Genomic DNA, 13,805 nt, shown 5'->3' with positions numbered 1-13,805 from the left:
TCTCTCTCTCTCTCCTTCAGTCAGTCTCTCTTTCGCCTTCAGTCTCTCTCTCTCTCTCTTTCAGTCTCTCTCTCCTTCAGTCAGTCTCTCTCTCTCATTCAGTCAGTCTCTCTCTCTCCTTCAGTCAGTCTCTCTCTCTTTCTCCTTCAGTCAGTCTCTCTCTCTCCTTCAGTTAGTCTCTCTCTCTCTCTCCTTCAGTCAGTCTCTCTCTCTTTCTCCTTCAGTCAGTCTCTCTCTCTTTCTCCTTCAGTCAGTCTCTCTCTTTCTCCTTCAGTCAGTCTCTCTCTCTCTCTCTCCTTCAGTCAGTCTCTCCCTCTTTCTCCTTCAGTCAGTCTCTCTTTCAGTCAGTCTTTCTCTTGCTCCTTCAGTCAGTCTCTCTCTCTCTCTCTTTCAGTCTCTCTCTCTCAATCAGTCTCTCTCGCTCCTTCAGTCTCTCTCTCTCCTTCAGTCAGTCTCTCTCTCTTTCTCCTTCAGTCAGTCTCTCTCTCTCTCCTTCAGTCAGTCTCTCTTTCTCCTTCAGTCAGTCTCTCTTTCTCCTTCAGTCACTCTCTCTCTCTCTCTCCTTCAGTCAGTCTCTCTCTCTTTCTCCTTCAGTCAGTCACTCCCTCTTTCTCCTTCAGTCAGTCACTCCCTCTTTCTCCTTCAGTCAGTCTCTCTTTCAGTCAGTCTCTCTCTTGCTCCTTCAGTCAGTCTCTCTCTCTCTCTTTCAGTCTCTCTCTCTCAATCAGTCTCTCTCGCTCTCCTTCAGTCTCTCTCTCTCTCTCTCTTTCAGTCTCTCTCTCTCTCTCAATCAGTCTCTCTCTCCTTCAGTCTCTCTCTCTCCTTCAGTCAGTCTCTCTCTCTCCTTCAGTCAGTCTCTCTCTCTCTCCTTCAGTCAGTCTCTCTCTCTCTCCTTCAGTCAGTCTCTCTCTCTCTCCTTCAGTCAGTCTCTCTCTCTCTCCTTCAGTCAGTCTCTCTCTCTCTCCTTCAGTCAGTCTCTCTCTCTCTCCTTCAGTCAGTCTCTCTCTCTCTCCTTCAGTCAGTCTCTCTCTCTCTCCTTCAGTCAGTCTCTCTCTCTCTCCTTCAGTCAGTCTCTCTCTTTCTCCTTCAGTCAGTCTCTCTCTCTTTCTCCTTCAGTCAGTCTCTCTCTCTTTCTCCTTCAGTCAGTCTCTCTCTCTTTCTCCTTCAGTCAGTCTCTCTCTCTTTCTCCTTCAGTCAGTCTCTCTCTCTTTCTCCTTCAGTCAGTCTCTCTCTCTTTCTCCTTCAGTCAGTCTCTCTCTCTTTCTCCTTCAGTCAGTCTCTCTCTCTCTCCTTCAGTCAGTCTCTCTCTCTCTCCTTCAGTCAGTCTCTCTCTCTCCCCTTCAGTCAGTCTCTCTCTCTCCCCTTCAGTCAGTCTCTCTCTCTCTCCTTCAGTCAGTCTCTCTCTCTCTCCTTCAGTCAGTCTCTCTCTCTCTCCTTCAGTCAGTCTCTCTCTCTCCTTCAGTCAGTATCTCTCTCTCTCCTTCAGTCAGTATCTCTCTCTCTCCTTCAGTCAGTATCTCTCTCTCTCCTTCAGTCAGTATCTCTCTCTCTCCTTCAGTCAGTATCTCTCTCTCTCCTTCAGTCAGTCTCTCTCTCTCTCTTTCAGTCAGTCTCTCTCTCTCTCGCTCTCTCCTTCAGTCTCTTTCTCTCTCCTTCAGTCAGTCTCTCTCTCTCCCCTTCAGTCTCTCTCTCTCTCCCCTTCAGTCTCTCTCTCTCTCCCCTTCAGTCTCTCTCTCCCCTTCAGTCTCTCTCTCTCTCCCCCCTTCAGTCTCTCTCTCTCCCCTTCAGTCTCTCTCTCTCTCCCCTTCAGTCTCTCTCTCTCTCCCCTTCAGTCTCTCTCTCTCTCCCCTTCAGTCTCTCTCTCTCTCCCCTTCAGTCTCTCTCTCTCTCCCCTTCAGTCTCTCTCTCTCTCTCCCCTTCAGTCTCTCTCTCTCTCTCCCCTTCAGTCTCTCTCTCTCTCTCCCCTTCAGTCTCTCTCTCTCTCCCCTTCAGTCTCTCTCTCTCTCCCCCAGAGCTGACCGGATGGGTCCAGAAGTTAATTACCTCTCACAGCATCAGCCAGTCAGAAACACAAACACACACACTCTGCCTGCGATGTCATTAGTTCAGCAGGGCTTTAATAACTCCATCCTGGTAGAGAAAGAGAGAGGGGGGAGGGGAGAGGGAGCGAGCCAGAGAGAGAAACATTTGTAGAGCAGAGTACCAAGACTGAGGTGAAGATGCTCAGAGAGAGAAGCTGACTGGTATTGAGGGTATACACTGATTGTACACAATTGACCCTGATATGTGGTCTGGTTTGTGGGCTCTACACTCCCCAGGTCTGTGTTCTGCATCAGCACAGTCTGCAACGCTCTCCCTGCCCACATCGTTTCCATGACTCCTACTCCGGTCTCCTGGTTACCAGCGGGTGTCCAGTTCTCCCTCCCTCCCATCACAGCAACGCTAGACGCTCCTCTTCTCATGTATCAACAGGCTTCACTACCGGTCAGAGATAAAACAAGAGTGCATTCTGTCTGTAGCCTGGGCTGTCTGCAAAGCGCAACTCATATCTGCTGTCTGTGAGTCTGTCACTCTAGCACCCCTGGCTGTATGGCTGTTAGTAGATGTAATTTCCAGGTACAAGTGGCATCAAGCATGTTGTTTGCTGGTTTTTGGTTCTCTGAACAGTATAGCACTGAAGACCACAGGCCAGAAGGAGGCTAAGTGCAACTGTTTTACTCCTGGAGTGAGTACAGGAACTAAAAGGTTTTGTTCTCTACTCACCACACTGAAGTCCAGGTTCTGCTCGATCCACTCCTGTCCATCCTTGAACTCGTCGTGGAGGCCCATCATGTACAGGCTGTCTAAGGCGTCCACTATGGTCGCCCCCATTTGGGAATTACCTGGACAGAGGAAAAACACACACATGGATAGGGTCTTAAAGTGACTTATTACCATATGCACAGCATATGTGGCCCATGTAAAAAAAATGAAACCCACAACTCATGGGCCAAGAGTTTTTCCTAGTCAGGTCACAGTCCTATCAGTAGGAGGTCTTGTCCCCATAACAGTAGGAGGTCTTGTCACCATAACAGTAGGAGGTGCTGTCCTCCTATCTGTAGGAGGTGCGGTCCTCCTATCAGTAGGATGTCTTATCCCCATAACAGTAGGAGGTCTTGTCCTCATAACAGTAGGTGGTGCTGTCCCCATAACAGTAAGAGGTGCTGTCCCCATAACAGTAAGAGGTGCTGTCCCCATAACAGTAGGAGGTGCTGTCCCCATAACAGTAAGTGGTGCTGTCCCCATAACAGTAGGAGGTGCTGTCCCCATAACAGTAGCAGGTGCTGTCCTCATAACAGTAGCAGGTGCTGTCCTCCTATCAGTAGGATCTCTTATCCCCATAACAGTAGGATCTCTTATCCCCATAACAGTCGGAGGTGCTGTCCCCATAACAGTAGCAGGTGCTGTCCTCCTATCAGTAGGATCTCTTATCCCCATAACAGTAGGATCTCTTGTCCCCATAACAGTAGCAGGTGCTGTCCTCCTATCAGTAGGATCTCTTATCCCCATAACAGTAGGATCTCTTATCCCCATAACAGTCGGAGGTGCTGTCCCCATAACAGTAGCAGGTGCTGTCCCCATAACAGTAGCAGGTGCTGTCCCCATAACAGTAGCAGGTGCTGTCCCCATAACAGTAGCAGGTGCTGTCCCCATAACAGTCGGAGGTGCTGTGTCATTACAGAGGGCATGACTTTGGCCCCCTGCACCACATAGATACATGGAGATCTCTAGATGGATATAACCCGTTTTAGCTTGGTCATTGCCATTGTATTGCCATTCCGGGCTTTCACCATTTTAAAGTCAGAGGGATGGGAAGAGTGGTCCTCCCCTTTCCAGAGTCTACCGCAATTACTAGCTCACCTTCAATGGAGACACCACTACGGCTAGCAGTGATCTTCATTAAAACATGACTGACAGCCAAATCACTCACACTCCACTCCTCTTTCTCTCCAATCCCTCCCTCAATGTCACCACAGGCCAAGGGAGTGATGCAGTCTGCCCAGGGTGGTGAGCGTAGGTCATTATAATTCACTTCAATTAAGACCAAAGCTTGATCACTAGCCCTACCATACTCTCTAATACGGCCCTCTTTTTAAGACTTCTGCTCTAATAACGTAGCTCAGATTAATACTAGAGCTATACTACCGCAGCTCAGATTAATACTAGAGCTATACTACTGCAGCTCAGATTAATACTAGAGCTATACTACCACAGCTCAGATTAATACTAGAGTTCTACTACTGCAGCTCAGATTAATACTAGAGCTATACTACTGCAGCTCAGATTAATAATAGAGCTATACTACTGCAGCTCAGATTAATACTAGAGTTATACGACTGCAGCTCAGATTAATACTAGTTATACGACTGCAGCTCAGATTAACACTAGAGTTCTACTACTGCAGCTCAGATTAATACTAGAGCTACAGTGCCTTGCGAAAGTATTCGGCCCCCTTGAACTTTGCGACCTTTTGCCACATTTCAGGCTTCAAACATAAAGATATAAAACTGTATTTTTTTGTGAAGAATCAACAACAAGTGGGACACAATCATGAAGTGGAACGACATTTATTGGATATTTCAAACTTTTTTAACAAATCAAAAACTGAAAAATTGGGCGTGCAAAATTATTCAGCCCCTTTACTTTCAGTGCAGCAAACTCTCTCCAGAAGTTCAGTGAGGATCTCTGAATGATCCAATGTTGACCTAAATGACTAATGATGATAAATACAATCCACCTGTGTGTAATCAAGTCTCCGTATAAATGCACCTGCACTGTGATAGTCTCAGAGGTCCGTTAAAAGTGCAGAGAGCATCATGAAGAACAAGGAACACACCAGGCAGGTCCGAGATACTGTTGTGAAGAAGTTTAAAGTCGGATTTGGATACAAAAAGATTTCCCAAGCTTTAAACATCCCAAGGAGCACTGTGCAAGCGATAATATTGAAATGGAAGGAGTATCAGACCACTGCAAATCTACCAAGACCTGGCCGTCCCTCTAAACTTTCAGCTCATACAAGGAGAAGACTGATCAGAGATGCAGCCAAGAGGCCCATGATCACTCTGGATGAACTGCAGAGATCTACAGCTGAGGTGGGAGACTCTGTCCATAGGACAACAATCAGTCGTATATTGCACAAATCTGGCCTTCATGGAAGAGTGGCAAGAAGAAAGCCATTTCTTAAAGATATCCATAAAAAGTGTAAAAACTTTTTGGCAACAATGCAAAACGTTATGTTTGGCGTAAAAGCAACACAGCTGAACACACCATCCCCACTGTCAAACATGGTGGTGGCAGCATCATGGTTTGGGCCTGCTTTTCTTCAGCAGGGACAGGGAAGATGGTTAAAATTGATGGGAAGATGGATGGAGCCAAATACAGGACCATTCTGGAAGAAAACCTGATGGAGTCTGCAAAAGACCTGAGACTGGGACGGAGATTTGTCTTCCAACAAGACAATGATCCAAAACATAAAGCAACATCTACAATGGAATGGTTCAAAAATAAACATATCCAGGTGTTAGAATGGCCAAGTCAAAGTCCAGACCTGAATCCAATCGAGAATCTGTGGAAAGAACTGAAAACTGCTGTTCACAAATGCTCTCCATCCAACCTCACTGAGCTCGAGCTGTTTTGCAAGGAGGAATGGGAAAAAATGTCAGTCTCTCGATGTGCAAAACTGATAGAGACATACCCCAAGCGACTTACAGCTGTAATCGCAGCAAAAGGTGGCGCTACAAAGTATTAACTTAAGGGGGCTGAATAATTTTGCACGCCCAATTTTTCAGTTTTTGATTTGTTAAAAAAGTTTGAAATATCCAATAAATGTCGTTCCACTTCATGATTGTGTCCCACTTGTTGTTGATTCTTCACAAAAAAATACAGTTTTATATCTTTATGTTTGAAGCCTGAAATGTGGCAAAAGGTCGCAAAGTTCAAGGGGGCCGAATACTTTCGCAAGGCACTGTATACTACTGCAGCTCAGATTAATACTATAGTTTTACTACTGCAGTTCAGATTAATACTAGAACTCTAATACTGAAGTTCATTGTAATAGTCTTAATAGTGTTGCTCTTTTTGATAGTTCTTAACAAGGTCTACATCTCTTGTTAATACCACAGCCTGACTAGGCTTATATTTGATCTTATTAGAGTACTGGTGCTCTAATTCTGTGGCTGGTTGGACTACTAGTGGGTGCTGCTGTGGCTGGATTGAACCCTGCAGCCCGGGTCTTATCAGTAACTCTACTATAAAGGACAAGCCAGGCTGTAGTTCCGCAGGAGTTCCAGTGTTATTATCATTATTGACAGCAGCCTTAAATAACTCTAAAAATACATTCACTGGGCTGGCTAGCTGAGGATGAGACTGAGGCTAAGACTCTGGGCTGCTCTGCTAAGACTCTGGGCTGCTCTGCTAAGACTCTGGGCTGCTCTGCTAAGACTCTGGGCTGCTCTGCTAAGACTCTGGGCTGCTCTGCTAAGACTCTGGGCTGCTCTGCTAAGACTCTGGGCTGCTCTGCTAAGACTCTGGGCTGCTCTGCTAAGACTCTGGGCTGCTCTGCTAAGACTCTGGGCTGCTCTGCTAAGACTCTGGGCTGCTCTGCTAAGACTCTGGGCTGCTCTGCTAAGACTCTGGGCTGCCTGAGATCTGGACAGATTGGCCCTCCTGGTAGGAGTCAGGACCGCCACGTGTCACGCCCACTGCCAGCAGGGAACCATGTCTGTCCCTTTACCCTCCTCTACGACCATGTAATCTATGCCCGCTCACTCCATCTGTCCTTCATTGAGCTACACACTGGAATCCAACCCTCCACCCATCCGAATGAATTTACATTAAATGAAGGAAGTGAATTGAAATGTAATTAATGAATGAAATGATGTCCTTCCTCTCCCTCTCTCCCTAGTCCTTGTCTGTACATCATTTTAATCTCAACATATTTATCTAATCCCTCCCTCCAGCTGTCTGTCCTCCATTTTTCTGTACTTGTCACTTCCATCAGTCTTACCATAAATAAAAATGTTTTCCCTCGGTCCCTCCCTCCCTTACGACCTTTCAAATTGGGCCAATCATATCACATTAACCTGGATTGGCATTTTCACCTGGTAGTATTTAAAGATGCCAGACATTATTTTCTGAAACACATTTCCCAGGATGAGGTTTATTTGGGGAACAATCCTCACAGCTACACATTCCTTCCCTACCTCTGACCCTCTGCCAGTTTCATTAGGTGACAGATTTCCTAGCACTCCAGTATGACTCCACACATGGCACGAACCGTGATGGTTTCATTATTCAGACTTCATTTTGTCTTGTAAACTGGCGGGTGTGTGAATGAGGGGGGAAATGCAGGGGGAGGGATAGCTCAACCCTGGGCCCATTGGAGTTATGGGAGAAAACCAGACAGACAGTCGCTGAGTATATGCTAAAGCCTCCTCTCAGCCCCCCTCTATCTTCTCTGTCTATCTAGCAATCTTTCTCCAGCGCCTCGCTGTCTCTCCCCTCTGTGCATTTAGCATTCTCCCTCACCCTTCCTCTCACCTCTCCTTCACTCTCACCCTGTTCTCTCATCCCTCTATCTGTTTCTTCTGGGTAAACAGCAAGTGGGTCTGGCTTAATGAGCAGTGTGTAGTCGGAGCAGCCAACCCTCTCCATGGCTAACTCAGACCACGCTCCGCTCCTCCGATGCCCACCACCAAGTTACTCAAATTATATGGCTCTGCATTGAAACATCTCCTGCTGCATCTGTCCACTGGCCGGCTCCTTTGAGCATCTCTGACTGGGCCTTCACGGAGGACCTGACCCTACATTCATAGATTGGTGTGGGGCCTGCAGTAAATCCCCAGTCATCACCAGTAAGGCGCTGGCCAAGCCAGACACACTTGAGGCTCCATCCCACTAAGAACACAGTGAAACTGGTAATGCTAATGACTAGATTAAAGCCATACGTCATAGATCTCTCTTACCAAAGGGTTTGCTGTTAGCTCCAAAGGGCAACACCAGAGCATGTAACCAGAACACAGTGGGACTCGTAACAACACAGTAGGCCTGATCAGAGTTTTTCTTGCTACTGGGTTCAAGATTACACCAAATGCTAGTGATGGGGTAAAAAAAATCTAGAGTTGCATATTTCTTAATTTTTTGTATTTTTTATTTCACCTTTATTTAACCAGGTAGGCCAGTTGATAACAAGTTCTCAGTTACAACTGCGACCTGGCCAAGATAAAGCAAAGCAGTGCGACACAAACAACACAGAGTTAGTTACCCATGGGATAAACAAACGTACAGTCAATAACACAATAGAAAAGTCTAAATACAGTGTGTGCAAATTAGGTAAGATTAGGGAGGTAAGGCAATAAATAGGCCGTAGTGGCGAAGTAATTACAATTTAGCAAATAAACACTGAGGTGATAGACGTATAGAAGATGAATGTGCAAGTAGAGATACTGGGTTGCAAAGGAGAAAAATAAATAAATAATATGGGGATGAGGTAGTTGGATGGGCTATTTACAAATGGGCTATTTACAGATGGGCTATGTACAGGTGCAATGATCTGTAAGATGCTCTGACAGTTGATGATTAAAGTTAGAGGGGGAAATATGAGTCTAAAGCTTCAGTGATTTTTGCAACTCGTTCCAGTCATTGGCAGCAGAAAACTGGAAGGAAAGGCGGCCAAAGGAGGAATTGGCTTTGGGGGTGACCATTGAAATATACCTGTAGGAGCGCTTGCTACGGGTGGGTGCTGCTATGGTGACCAGTGAACTGAGATAAGGCGGGGCTTTACCTAGCAAAGACGTAAAGATAGTCAGTTTTACGAGGGCATGTTTGTCAGCATGAGTGACGGATGCTTTGTTGCGAAATAGGAAGCCGATTCTAGATTTGATTTTGGATTGGAGATGCTTAACGTGAGTCTGGAAGGAAAGTTTACAGTCTAACCAGACACCTAGGTATTTGTAGTTGTCCACATATTCTAAGCCAGAACCGACCAGAGTACTGATGCTGGACAGGTGCGGGCAGCAATCGGTTGAAGAGCATGCATCTAGTTTTACTTGCATTTAAGAGCAGTTGGAGGACACGGAAGGAGAGTTGTATGGCATTGAAGCTCGTCTGGAGGTTTGTTAACACAGTGTCCAAAGAAGGGCCAGAAGTATACAGAATGGTGTTGTCTGCGTAGAGGTGGATCAGAGAATCACCAGCAGGAAGAGCGACCTCATTGAACCCTGTGGCACCCCCATAGAAACTGCCAGAGGTCCAGACAACAGGCCCTCCGATTTGACACACTGAACTCTATCTGAGAAGTAGTTGGTGAACCAGGAGAGGCAGTCATTTGAGTAACCAAGGCTGTTGAGTCTGCCGATAAGAATGTAGAATGAATACAGGTTGATGAATACAGCTGCACAGTATTATCTTTTAGCGATGGCGGTTATGATATCGTTTAGGACATTGAGCTTTGCTGAGGTGCACACATGACCAGCTCGGAAACCATATTGCATAGTGGAGAAGGTACAGTGGGATTCGAAATAGTCTGTGATCTGTTTGTTATCTTGGCTTTCGAAGACCTTAGAAAAGGCAGGGTAGGAAGGATATAGGTCTGTAACAGTTTGGGTGAGTGTCTCCCCCTTCCAATCTTTGGGGAGCTCAGACGATACGAAAGAGAGGTTGAACAGGCTAGCGATAGGGGTTGCAACAATTGCTGCGCATAATTTTAGAAATAGAGGGTCCAGATTGTCTAGCCCAGCTGATTTGTAGGCATCCAGGTTTTGCAGCTCTTTCAGAACATCAGCTGTCTGGATTTGGGTGAAGGAGAAATGTTTGGGAAAGTTGCTGTGGGGGGTGCAGAGCTGTTGACCGGGATAGAGGTAGCCAGGTGGAAAGCATGGCCAGCCGTAGAAAAAAGCTTATTGAAATGATTGATTACTGTAGATTTATCGGTGGTGAAAGTGTTTCCTAGCTTCAGTGCAGTGGGAAGCTGGGAGGAGGTGCTCGTGGACTTTACAGTGTCCCAGAACTTTTTGAACTTTGTGCTACAGGATGCAAATTTCTGTTTGAAAAAGCTAGCATTTGCTTTCCTAACTGCCTGTGTATATTGGTTCCTAACTTCCCTGAAAAGTTGCATATCGCGGGGACTATTCGATGCTAATGCAGTACGCCACAGGATGTTTTTGTGCTGGTCATCTGATCCGGGTTCTAAATGTTTTGAATTGGGCATGCTAATTTAAGATGGTGAGGAAAGCACTTTTAAAGAATGACCAGACATCCTCTACTGACGGAAAGAGGTCAATATCCTTCCAGGATACCCGGGCCAGGTCGATTAGAAAGGCCTGCAAGCTTAAGTGTTTTAGGGAGCGTTTGACAGTGATGAGGGGTGTTCATTTGACCACAGACCCATTACGGACGCAGGCAATGAGGCAGTGATCGCTGAGATCCTGGTTGAAAACAGCAGAGGTGTATTTAGAGGGCAGGTTGGTCAGGATGAAATCTATGAGGGTGCCCGTGTTTACGGATTTGGGGTTGTATCTGGCAGGTTCCTTGATAATTTGTGAGATTGAGGGCATCTAACTTTGATTGTAGGACGGCCGGGGTGTTAAGCATGTGCCGGTTTAGGTCACCTAACAGTATGAGCTCTGAAGATAGATGGGAAGCATTCAATTCACATATGGTGTCCAGGGCACAGCTGGGGGCTGAAGGTGTTCTATAACAAACGGCAACGGTGAGAGACTTTCTGGAAAGGTGGATTTTTATAAGTAGAAGCTCAAACCTGACCAGACCTGGATACTATGACAGAACTATGCCTGTTATCTCTGCAGTAGATTGCAACTCCTCCCCCTTTGGCAGTTCTATCTTGTCGGAAAATGTTGTAGTTAGGGATTTTTGGTGGCCTTCCTAGGCCAGGATTCAGACACGGCTAGGACATCCGGGTTGGCAGTGTGCTAAAGCAGTGAATAAAACAAACTTAGGGAGGAGGCTTCTAATGTTAACATGCATGAAACCAAGGCTTTTACGGTTACAGAAGTTTTAAAAAATGAGAGCGCCCGGGGAATTGGAGTGGAGCTACGCGCTGCAGAGCATGGATTAACTTTTACATCACCAGAGGAACATAGGAGGAGTAGGATAAGGGTATAGCTAAAAAATAAGAACTGGTCGTCTAGTGCATTCGGAACAGAGAGTAAAAGGAGCAGGTTTCTGGGCGCGGAAGAATAGATTCAAGGCATAATGTACAGACAAGGGTATGGTAGGATGTGAGTACAGTGGATGTAAACCTAGGCATTGAGTGACGATGAGATCGGTTTTATCTCTAGAGACACTATTTAAACCAGGTGAAGTCACCGCATGTGTGGGAGGTGGAACAAAAGGGCTAGCGAAGGCATATTGAGCAGGGCTGGAGGCTCTACAGTGAAATAAGACAATCACTAACCAAAACAGCAATGGACAAGGCATATTGACATTAGGGAGAGGCATGTGTAGCCAAGTGATCATAGGGTCCAGAGAGTAACTAGGCGAGCTGGAGACACGGCGATTCAGACAGCTTGCGGGCCGGGGCTAGCAGGCGGGCCTTAGAGGGATGTCGCGACGGAGGAGCCTGTTGAAACCCCCTCGGGGGGATTACGTCGGTAGACCAGTCGTGATGGATCGGCGGGGCTCCGAGTCGGCAGTAAAAGGGGTCCAGGCCAATTGGCAGAATAGGTATTGTAGCCCAAGAAGTGTCTGATGGGCCTCTTCAGGTAGCCGGGAGATGGCCCTAGCACGAGGCTCGCTCTAGGCTAACTGGTGCTTGCTTCGGGACAGAGACGTTAGCCAGGAGTAGCCACTCGGATAGCAGCTAGCTAGCTGCGATGATCCAGGTGAAAAAGTTCAGACCTTGCTGTAGGAATCCGGAGATGTGGTAGAGAAAAAGCAGTCCGATATGCTCTGGGTTGAATCGCGCTGTGCAGACTGGCAGGAGTTGACCGGGCTGAGGTTAGCTGATGACCGCTAGCAGTGGCTAACTGACTACTAGCTAGTTAGCTGGCTAGCTTCTTTTGGGGGTTCCGGTTCTAAAGTATAGAAAATAACAGATCGATACCACATTGGGTGAGGCAGGTTGCAGGAGAGTATGTTGAAATTGAGGTTAAAATATAAAATATATATACGAAATATATATGAAGAAAAAAATATATATATGCACGGGACACGACGTCTGACTGCTTGGATAATATTATTTTTGCTTTAGTCAGCTGTACCTGCACCAAAACGCTATTATTTTTTCCTTCTGTAGCTTGTTCTAAATCTTCTTTTTAAATGGTGAGCCAACATGTTTTCAGCACTTTGATTTCCATGACTGATCAAAACTCAATTTCTCATGGCTCTCTTGTCCCTATGCAGCAGACATTCAGTGCCTTCAAAAAGTATTCACACCCCTTCACTTTAAATGCTGATATTTTTTTTGTCACTGGCCTACACACAATACCCCATAATGTCAAAGTGGAATGTTGTTTTACGCAATTTTTACAAATTCATAAAAATGAAAAGCTAAAATGTATTGAGTCAATAAGTATTCAACCCATTTGTTATAGAAAGCCTAAATAAGTTCAGAAGTAATAATTTGCTTAATGTCACACAAGTTGTGCAAGTGTTTAACATGATTTTTGAATGACTACCTCATCTCTGTACCCCACACATACAAATTATCTCTAAGGTCCCTCAGTTGAGCAGTGAATTTCAAACACACATTCAACCACAAAGACCAGGGAGGTTTCCCAATGCCTCAAAAAGAAGGGCAGCTATTGGTAGATTGGTAAAAAAAATTAAATGAAATGCACTTTAGATGGTATATCAATACAATCAGTCACTACAAAGGTACAGGCGTCCTTCCTAACTCAGCTGCCGGAGAAGAAGAAAAGTACTAGGGGTTTCACCATGAGGCCAATGGTGACTTTAAAACAGTTAGAGTTTAATGGCTGTGACATATATATATATATATATGAGAAAACTGAGGATGGATCAACAACATTGAAGTTACTTCACAATACTAATCTAATTGACAGAGTGAAAAGAAGGAAGCCTGTATAGAATAAAACGTATTCCAAAACATTTATCCTGTTTGCAAAAAGGCAAAAAAAATATGGCAAATCAATTCACTTTTTGTCCTGAATACAAAGTTTTTTGGATTTGCCCCAAACATTACAACACATTACTGAGTACCACTCTCCATATTCTCAATTGAGGCTGCATCAATGGTATGCTTGTAATCGTTAAGGACTGGGGAGTTTTTCAGGATACAAAAGAAAATGGAATGGACCTAAGCACAGGCAAAATACTAGAGGGAAACTTGGTTCAGTCTACTTTCCACCAGACACTGGGAGATGAATTTACCTTTCAGCAGGACAATAAGCTAAAACACAAGGCCAAATCTACAACGGAGTTGCTTACCAAGATGACATTGAATGTTCCTGAGTGGCCGAGTTACAGTTTTGACTTAAATCTACTTGAAAATCTATGGCAAGACCTGAAAATGGTTGTCTAGCAATGATCGACAACCAATATGACAGAGCTTGAAGAATTTAGAAAATACAATTGGCAAAGGTTGCACAATCCAGGTGTGGAAAGCTCTTAGAAAGTGGCACAGCAGTCTAAGGCATTGCATCTCAGTGCTAGAGGCATCACTACAGACCCTGGTTCGATTCTGGGCTGTATCACAACCAGCCGTGATCGGGAGTCCCATAGGGCGGCGCACAATTGGCTCACCGTTGTCCGGGTTAGGGGAGGGTTTGGCCGAGGTAGGCCGTCAT

General features: G+C 45.7%; 1 protein-coding gene across 6 annotated transcripts in view; it reads right to left on the bottom strand.

Moving 5' to 3' along the window:
- The window catches only part of LOC110501661 (mannosyl-oligosaccharide 1,2-alpha-mannosidase IB), a 121,488-nt gene that overhangs the window by 40,053 nt on the left and 67,630 nt on the right, over positions 1-13,805 (bottom strand). For all 6 annotated transcript variants that reach the window (XM_036959011.1, XM_036959012.1, XM_036959013.1 and 3 more), the window contains one exon: positions 2,764-2,882. In XM_036959011.1, coding sequence (XP_036814906.1) covers positions 2,764-2,882 — 119 coding nt within the window. The remainder of the gene's footprint in view (positions 1-2,763; positions 2,883-13,805) is intronic.

Source organism: Oncorhynchus mykiss, chromosome 22 (genome assembly GCF_013265735.2).
Source record: "Oncorhynchus mykiss isolate Arlee chromosome 22, USDA_OmykA_1.1, whole genome shotgun sequence".
Classification (NCBI taxonomy): Eukaryota; Metazoa; Chordata; class Actinopteri; order Salmoniformes; family Salmonidae; genus Oncorhynchus; species Oncorhynchus mykiss.
Note: the sequence above shows the minus strand (reverse complement) of the source record. Positions and strands in the feature narration are given on the sequence as shown.